Source organism: Nothoprocta perdicaria, unplaced genomic scaffold (assembly GCF_003342845.1).
Source record: "Nothoprocta perdicaria isolate Ctin4 unplaced genomic scaffold, notPer1 scaffold_143, whole genome shotgun sequence".
Classification (NCBI taxonomy): domain Eukaryota; kingdom Metazoa; phylum Chordata; class Aves; order Tinamiformes; family Tinamidae; genus Nothoprocta; species Nothoprocta perdicaria.
Genome location: NW_020454572.1, coordinates 1353572 through 1362750, shown reverse-complemented (window position 1 = coordinate 1362750; position 9179 = coordinate 1353572). Strand labels below are relative to the sequence as shown.

Sequence of the window (9179 nt, the reverse complement as noted above, 5' to 3'; positions counted from 1 at the left end):
AGCAGTGCAGTGCAGGGCACAGTGCTGCGGCACTGCCAGCAGTGCAGGGCACAGTGCTGCAGCACAGCAGTGCACGCAACAGCCCTGCCTGCTGCAGGGTAGCCAGGCACGCCACCGCACCCGGGGCAGTCACCCCGCTCTGGTGCGGGTTGCTGTGGTGCCTGCCATGGCCTTCACCACTGCCAAGCTGTGTGCTTTCCTGCCCAGGGCACTGCAGAGACACCCGGGTCAGGTTAGACTCCCACCATCCAGGTCATTTGAGGGATGGGTGGGTGGAAATGTGGGTGCAGAGCTGCTTGTCTTCCCCAGTGTGGGGCAAAGGAGGGCTTGAAGCCTCTTGCTGCTCTCCTCTCTCAAGAGGAACTGCCTGCAGTGCCTCATGCTACTCTTTCCATATCTTCCCGCCTTGGCTCTTTCCTATGGGCTGCCCAGCATCCCTGCTGCCGCGTTCCCTCCCACCCGCTCATCCCCCAGGTGCCCAGGGCTCTGCCCTGCATCTTGCCTGGGAGCGCGACAACCCCGTCCCAGCAGCAGCCCTGGGTTTTGTTCTCACCTTCCTCTCCCGGAGCAACTCAGGAGCCAGCGGGTAACTTAGAGACCCTCTTCGGCGTAGGAGGAGGCTGGAGTCTGCACGTTGCTTACTTCAAAGCTATTGCCCACTTTATTCCCCACTTCTTTGGAAGGAGAAGTAGCTGGCCAAAGTTTTGGACTTAAGAACCACAAATAAAACCGGCTTAATAAACACTGGCTTTCAGTAGCATTTGCTGGAAGAATGGGAATGCTTTAACTTTTATTAAGTTTTATTAACTTAACAGAACACTTTTTCCTTTAAGGGTCTCTTAATGTCTCTRATGTAAAGATATCTTCAAGTCAAGTCAACTTTCTTAAGAAAAAAAAAGTGTGTCTTAAAGGCTGCAAGAGACTTTAAGGAAAAAGAAAATGCAARGAGCCATGAGAATTTCTTTCTTCATAAAGAAGGCTGATTTGCTTTTTCCTTAAAGTCTTTTAGAGCCTTTAAGAGACTGTAAGACAAACACAAAGCAAAACACAGAACTGTCAAGTCTCTCTAAGGCAGAGGTGGGTGTCGGGGGCACCCTGCTCCCACGCTCCCTGGACTAACGGCTTTGAGTGGGAACAGAAACAGCCCGCAGGGTTCCTGCCCCTACACAAAGCACTTGGGTGCTGCTGCTCCTGGCAGGGCCCCACGGCCCTTCTGCATCGGGGAGCAGATGCTGCACCCTGGAACTGTCTCCTATGGTGATTTGGGGGGGTGAGGGGCACAGGCCATGCAGCCCAGTAGCTCTCTGCTCGGGGACTGGGGGACAGCGGACAGGCTTGGCCTCAGTGGGGAAGGCTGCGTCCCCCCCGTACAATCCCCCGTACAGCAGAGTGGAAGCTTGGCCCCGGGGCGGTTGTTCCTCTTGGCAGGGACAGTTGCCCAGTGCCTGCTGCACGGGTGCCCTGGCAGTGCGTCCCGCTGCCGTAGCTGAGGGGCACAGGGTGCCAGGAGGAGGGAACGCACGAGCTGGCAATCTGCTCTTGCTTCAAGTGCTGCCTCACCCCATCTCCCGGGAGGAGGAGACAATCCCGCCTGCCGCTCCAGCAGCGCTGCTGTCCAAGCTCCTTGGGCTGATGGCCTGAAAGGGAGGGAAGAAATGCCAGAGACATCTCCTGCCTGCAAAAATAAAGCCCTTCAACCACCACCCCCATTAAGCCTCCAATTTGCCTGACCAACCTAGCAGCACTGAGGGAGCCAGAGGGGTCACTCGGGCCCTAGGTTGTTGGGAGAGGCAAGCAGGTGAAAGCGGGGGCCCCTAAAGGCTCACCCAAACGTGAGCATCTAAGGCCAAACATTCGCAGGCCCCTCGTCAGGCCTCTGACCTACCCCAAATGGCAGAAAAAAATATCCTTTCCCACCCAAAAGCACAGGCAGGGGCCCTGAACCACCGCCAACTGGCTCTCTGAGGCCCTAGGCCTACACTAAACGCCACACGGGCTTTTAAAAAAGCCCATGGAGGCCCCCTGCCCGCATCTAAAGTGCCCTGTGCTGCCTTGGGAAGCACTCAAAGGTCCTGGGAATGCACCAAAACAGGCAGAGAGGCTCCAGGACCACTACGCAGGTCACCTGCAGGATCCTGGCTCCCTGTGTCCTCGCTGCTGTCTCTCGTTGTCCCATTACACGGGTGCAGCAGAAAGCCCTGCGCAGGGCCCGACGCGGCGCGCTGAGGAGCCGGTGCCGCCTGCAGCGAGACCGCGATTTCTGCTGGGGACGAGAGTCATGAGCGAGGSACTGTGTGGGTGCAGGGCAAGCACTGCCTGCTCCCCGTCACCCAGCCCAGTCAGCCCTCGTGCACTTGGTGCYGCCAGCCCGCGTGCCACTCAGTGCCCGGGGCTGGGCCCATGAGCCCCGGAGCAGCCTTAACCCAGCGCACGTTTCTGGCGTGGTCTCTGGCTGAAAGGTAAGGATCAGCTTTGGCCTTGGTTGTCCTCAGGCCTCATGAGCAAAAACTCACTCATGTGCCAACTGCTCCAATGCCATGGACAAGCATGGGGAATGGTGCAGGGCCTGGGCACAACACAGGAGAGCTGGGCAGGGCACGTCAGTAGGCTGCACGAGCCAGCACCCGGCATCTCCCCACACGCCCACGTGGCTCCCACGTCTGCCCTCCTTGAGGCCTGGGGCTGACCACACGCTGCTCGYTCACCTCCTCCTCACTGCTCTCTCTGTGGGCTGTCCTTGCCAGTGGCGCTGCACTGATGGCGAGTGCCACCAGCACCCGTGACAGCCTCTGTGTCATCCCCTTCATCTCCATCCCCTTCATCTTCATTGGCACTGCTGGTCGATGGCTGTGGCCTGGTCTTGACTCGGCTTTGCGTTCAAGGCTGCAGCCACCAGCACCTGCACAACGTGCTCTGAGCCACAGGTAACACGGGGCTGGCCAGGGCTGCCCGTAGCTTCCTGCCATTCCCACGTCGCTAAGGCAACTCAGGGAGGATGGCGACACGGATCCATTCTTCCATTTCATTCTTCTCCGTGGCCACGGTGACTTCTCCAAAGCTACCAGGCAGTTCAGCACAGGGTGGGCTATTGTGGAAGCTGCAGGTCTCCGCTTTGGGACTCTGARGAGTCCTGGCCGGACCCCACGAGCTCCAAGGCTCGCACAACATCCCTCGTGGCTCRGAGCAGCCTGATCCTAGGACGCGTTCAGCAAGAGCAACCTGTGCCAGGAGCTTTGCCTGCCTTGGGAGCACTGAGCAGCTCTGTGGGGGCTCCCTGCACGCCGTCATGGAAGACTTGATGGAGTGGTCCTGGTTGACAGAGGGCTGTTATGGCTGGGACGCTGCCCACTGCTTCCCACATCCCTAGAGGCTCCGGACAAGGGCGAAGCTGCTAACTTGGCTCTAGTGGGCACAGTCAGTGGGAGACGCATGCACCTCCAGCACTGCTGCCAGCAGAGCCAGCCACACTAGGTTCAAGAAGCCTGGCTTAACCCGCGTCATTAGATGCTGGCAGCTTCCCCCTCCACTCTTTCCTCTGCTGAATTCCCTTGATGTTYTCCAGCACTGCTGTAACTCTTGGCCCTGCTCCCACCTCCTGCTCCATCCCCCAAACCTGCTGTCATGGGCCCTGGCCTGCGCAGCCAGCGCCTGACACACAGAGAAGGTGGGTGATGGAGGCAACTRGTGTGGTCCAGGCAACCCCTCAAGCGCCCAAGCCCCTGAGCGACCTTCCCAGCAGCAGCTCATGGCCAGAGACAGCCAGGCTCATCCTCGCACTCCGCTCTGTCCCAGAGAAACTYCCAGCTCTGCAATGCCCTAATCCCMCTTTCCCTCCATTCCCACGTGCTCCTGGCAGGCGCCTGCCCTGCCTCTGCACCTCTCTGTTCAGCGCCACCGCTCAGCTCGCTGTGCTCCTGCACGCCTGGCTACCGGCCTGTTCGCCTGGGCACATCTGGCTGTCCTGGCTGAGACCCATCTCGCRGCCCTGGCGCAGGGAGCTCTGCGAGCTCTGCTCTCACTGCTCGTGTTGGCAGCCTCCTCCAGTGAGTTCCTGCCTCTTGCCTCCAAGTGAGGGGCCCTCCCTGCATTCCCCAGTTCCAGGCCTTGCACAGGTGAGGGCTGCCCTGCTCCCCGCTCCCGCCCRGCCCTGCTCCGCGGCACCAACACTCAAGCTGCCCGCGCTGCAGCTGCCTGCGGCCCTGCGCAGGTTCCCGCTGCCCCACATGCTGCAGGTGCTGGGCAGCGGGCACCGAGAGGCTGCAGGGCCCTGGCCCCTTCCCCTGCTCCAGCCTGGGCTGCAGGCCCTGCTGCGAGGCCGCCCGCGAGAGGCAGCGGAGCCTGCGGGCAGAAGGCTGCAAAAAGCTCTGGGCCTCCAGCTCCAGAGCCGTCCTCATCCTTGTGCTCCGGCCTCCTCAGGAAGAGCAGCCGGCGGGGGAAGCTGGTTCCCCGGCGCGGGGGGCTGCCCCACGGACGACTCGGCCCRCAGAGGCCCGGCCGTGGGCAGCGCGGCTGCTCTCCCTTGGGAGACAGCGACGAGGAGGAGGCTGAGGCACCCGTTGCATGAGGAGCCCGCGCGCCCCGGAGCCTCGTCCTTTGCAGGGCCGGCGGCTGCCCCAAACCACGCTCCTCCAGGGCGGCCTCCTCAGCAGCCTGAGCTTAACCTGCCGCRGGAGCCACCCGGACCCGAGCGCAGGGCCGGCTCAAGGGGCAGCTCCATGCATGGCGGGCGAGCGAGCCGGCYGGTGGCGCGGGCAGATGCGCCGTGCCGGCCCGGGCTCCCGCCCTGCTCTGTGCGGACCCTGCACCGCGCTGAGCGGAGCCGCGCGCCCGCCACTGTCCCTCCGCGGCCGCCTCCCGGAAGGAGCGCCCGTGGGGGCAGCCACGTGGTCGGCGCGCAAGTGCAGGCGCTGCATGGCGGCGGCGGCCAAGCGGCGCAAGGTAACGGGGCGGCGGCGGCGCGGGCCGGGCCAGGCCGGGGCTGCACGGTGCCTCACGCGCGTTCGTGCCCGCAGGCCGCCGGCGGCAGCACGGGGCCCGTGGCGGCCCTGCTGGCCTGGTGCGAGGAGGTCGGGCTGGAGCTGAGCGCCAAGGTGAGCGGCGGCGGCGGCGGGTGCCCCGGGCTGCCGGGGGTGCCCCGCGCTGCCCACGGGCCCCTCTCGCCCCAGGTGCGCGTGAGCAGCGAGGGCACCGTGGCCGCCTACGGGCTGCTGGCCGCGGGGGAGCTGCGCGCGGGAGAGGTGCTGCTGAGCGTGCCCCGCGCCGCGCTGCTCTCCCAGGACACCTGCGCCATCCACGGCCTCCTGCGGGAAGGTGAGTGCCGCCCGTTTCCGTTCAGCGGGGATCGGGGYGGGGAGCGCTCCTGCGTCACACAGCCAGCGGAGAAGCTCGGCGGCAGGAAGCAGCAGGAACGGGGCTGGGGCTGTGCCCCAGGCCAGGCTGCAGGGCCCTGCCCTGGGCCACCGAAATGTCACAGCTCCTGCTCGTTCTGTTTAAGCTGTGGCCCAAGCCCAGAGCAGCTTRGACTGCTTAGGACTCAGGCTGGGATGTTCTTCCTTTAGGCTGAGCTTTGACTCGTATAAAGTTATTTTCGTGGGGGAARGGATTGAAAATGGCAGCACGCTGAGCCCTGCTCTGTCCTCATTGTTTCCGCAGCCYGGGAGTCGCTGCAGAGCCAGTCGGGCTGGGTGCCGCTCCTGCTCGCCCTGCTGCACGAGTACACGAGCAGCAGCTCCCGCTGGCGGCCCTACCTGGCGCTCTGGCRGGACTTCAGGAGCTTGGATCACCCCATGTTCTGGTAAAGCCAAGGGAGCCGCTCCGTGGTACAGACAAAGGGGGCAGCTCAGTCCCTCCAGGCTTCATCCAGGGACCAGCTCAACACGGGGTGGGGGGAAAGGGGGCGACAGGCTGACGCTGCCCTCKGCCCTGCTGCAGCCCTCCCAGGCAGGGCCCAGGCGGGCAGCTGGCTGCTGAAAGACGCAGGGAACATCAACGAGCAGGGCTGCCACCAGCCTCGCGGTTTGGAGGCCGCAGGAATTGATGGACTCTCTGCACTGGACAGAAACTCGCTTTTTTTCTCACCCTAGGCCTGAAGAGGAGCGGAAGCGGCTCCTGCAGGGCACGGGTATCCCAGAAGCAGTAGACAAGGACCTCGCCAACATCCAGCTGGAGTACAGCTCCATCATCCTGCCCTTCATGCACTCCCACCCGGACATCTTTGATCCCAAGGTGCACACGCTGGAGCTGTACAAGGAACTGGTGGCATTTGTCATGGCCTATAGGTGAGAAGGGACGGAAACACAGACCACGGCTCAGGCTCACGTACGACAGGGACAGCAGCATGGGAGATGAYCACAGGCTGTTACTCATGTTCTTGCATCCTTCAGGAGGCATTCTTGGAGCCTGCAGCCTTTTAGAGGAAAGCTGAAATTTCCTCTGTACTGTGGGGTCTGAACCGTTTCGTCTTCACCTCCCTTGCATTAGCTTTCAGGAGCCTCTGGAGGAAGAGGATGAAGACGAGAAAGGCCCCAACCCTCCCATGATGGTGCCGGTAGCAGACATCCTGAACCACGCGGCCAACCACAACGCCAACCTGGAGTACACGCCGGTGAGTGCAGCCGTTGGTGCCTGCCCCTGGGGACGGCTGCTGCAGAGCCGCTCCGGCCCTGCCTGAAGCCAGGGCAGCACCACGGCCCTGCTGCAAGCAGCGAGGGCGGCCCAGGGTGCAGCAGGAGAAAGCTGCTGCACCTAAGTTGGGGCATCTGAGACTCCCTGAAAGTGGTTGTGCTGCAGCAGTAGCCTTGAGCCTTGTTTCTCCTCCCACTTACATGAATGCAGAAGTAGTGTCAGCTTTTTCCTGGGGTCAAGSCTGAGGGGTGGCATGTCCCCCAACCTGCGGCAGGCCTGGCTGCCCCAGAAGCATCTTCCTCCTCCAGCAAGCAGCAGCAGCATCGTGAGCCCACTCCTAGATTGTCTTCCCTCTCTACTTGCAGAAGTGTTTGCGGATGGTCGCTACAAAACCCATCAGCAAAGGACAAGAGATCTTCAACACCTATGGCCAGATGGCCAACTGGCAGCTGCTCCACATGTATGGCTTTGCAGAGCCCTATCCTGGCAACACCAACGACACGGCTGACATCCAGATGGTGACAGTGCGCAAAGCAGCGCTGCAGCGTGAGTGGCACCTGTAACYGCTCTGGGAAAGGATGTTAAATAGGTGTTTAATGAAATGGGGCTCCGGGGGAAGGGGAAAGGTCCTCCCATTGCTTTTAAGATGCTTCATCCCAGGGGAGCTGTGTAGGGTTCACCATTGTGCTCCTGTCTTCTAAACAGGTGCCAAGAGCGAAGCAGAGAAGAAGCTGGTGTCAGAGAAGTGGGACTTCCTGTGCCACCTGGACATGGTTGGCGAGGAAGGGGCCTTTGTGCTTGGCTGGGATGARGTGCTGACAGAGGAAGAGCTGTCCGTGACGCTGAAGGTGAGCGGCGCTGAGCGAGTGAAAAGCCACAGAACAGGAATAACCCAGATRAGCTGGGTGCTGGTTTGAACAGCTGTGCTACAAAACTGTTACCTGAGGGCCACCAGCATGTAAAGGCAGTTTGGCAGCAGCTGTTCTGCATGGAAAGTGATAGGGGATGGGACCTGTCTGCCCCCCCAGGACTGCAGGTACTGCATTACTATCTTCCCAAACCTGCCATCCACCCGCACACTTAGGTGCCAATCTTGGATGGCTTCAGGGCTACTGYCCTTCTCGAGTTTTTGTGCCTTCAGGGTAGCAGAGGAGATGAAGGCTATTCCCAGCACCCAGGTTTGCCATTTCAACCTTCCCCCAGCCCCACAAGTTAGATGTGGATGCCCAATCCCAAGTACCTTGTCACGTGGCACAACTGCAGCTGAGCACTAGAACTCCCCTGTTCACACAGCCTCAAGCCCTATTCCCCTGGGGAGCAAATCCAGATGTACTTGCACAGCCACCGACTTGTCTCCTTGCCCGGGCGATTACAGGTGCTGTGCATGTCCGAAGAAGAATTCCAGGAGTATAAGGAGCAAGATGGCTGGGAAGACGACACTGATGAGGAGAACTCTCTTCTTTCTAATGAATCTCTCTCCAGACTGAAACACCCTTGCAAGAAGCTGCTTTGCGACAGCGTGCTGCTGACCCTGCAGTCCTACAGGTCAGACTTGAAAGCAGATGAGGACTTGCTGAATAACAAGGAGGCTTTTGAGAGACTGAGCCGAAGGGAGCAGCAGGCCTTGCACGTGCGCTACGGCCAGAAAAGGATCTTGCATCAACTCCTGGAGCTGATACAGTAGGAACATCTGGCTGCCCCTGCAAGGCCACCGCCYGGAGCTGAACTTAAAAAGGGCCTCTGGCCACTTGTACCGCAGCAACCAACAAAGCAAGATGGCATTTGCACCCGCTTGTCCCTCCCTGTGTACCAGGCTGATCTACCTCTGTATAAAGAAAATCCTTAAACAGCTATGGCTGAAGTAGTAGTTTGAAGGGAGACGGGGTTTACACAGTGAGAGGTCTGGAACACAACCAGCACCAGGAGCAGAATCTTCCTCTGAAGGGTTTAATTAAAAGTCAGATCTCTCAATATTTACTTGCAGGAGCCAGCCAGACATTGGCATTATGACAAGCACGTTCCCTCACTTAGCATCAGTGATTTACGGCAAGAGCTGTTCTTACTTACCCAGRTGAACAGGGGCAGAAGTCCATCTGGTCACGCTTAGCGAGTAAAGCTCTGGCAGCTGGACATGTCAGACTGCGCTCAGCGAGTGGCACGGGAGGAWGGACACCCGCACACCCACATTTGCTCTCCATGGAGGATCATGGAAACACAGCACAGCAAGCAGTTTCCTCTTACCTCTGTGAAAAGCACATGGTAGCTATCTCGGGAGCACATGGGGATCTCTCAGCCTCATACTGTCTACATGGGCTACACAAGGGCTCGGTGACAGTTCTGCAGCTGCTGTAGGTTAAGCACTGGATATATCTGCTCCGGTGGGTTCTTTCCTGACATGAGGCTTTGCTCTGCATCCTGTTTAGCTGGGCTAGTATTTCACATTCAGCAGCTTCTATATGAAGGAACAGTAAAGGTTTACAGACCAGGCTGTGTTCAACAAAACTGGAAATTCTCCAGCCAATGCCGTCCACTTCCACGGTGTACAAAGTCCTATC

General features: G+C 60.1%; 1 protein-coding gene across 1 annotated transcript; it reads left to right on the top strand.

The window, feature by feature from the left end:
• Positions 1 to 4911: 4911 nt before the first annotated feature.
• SETD6 (SET domain containing 6) lies at positions 4912 to 8500 on the top strand. The gene is made up of 8 exons (XM_026034346.1): positions 4912 to 4938; positions 5013 to 5310; positions 5653 to 5794; positions 6084 to 6278; positions 6481 to 6604; positions 6990 to 7170; positions 7330 to 7472; positions 8000 to 8500. The coding sequence occupies exons 1-8, from the start codon at positions 4912 to 4914 to the stop codon at positions 8306 to 8308; spliced, it is 1419 nt and encodes a 472-aa protein (XP_025890131.1). The 3' UTR covers positions 8309 to 8500.
• Positions 8501 to 9179: the final 679 nt, after the last annotated feature.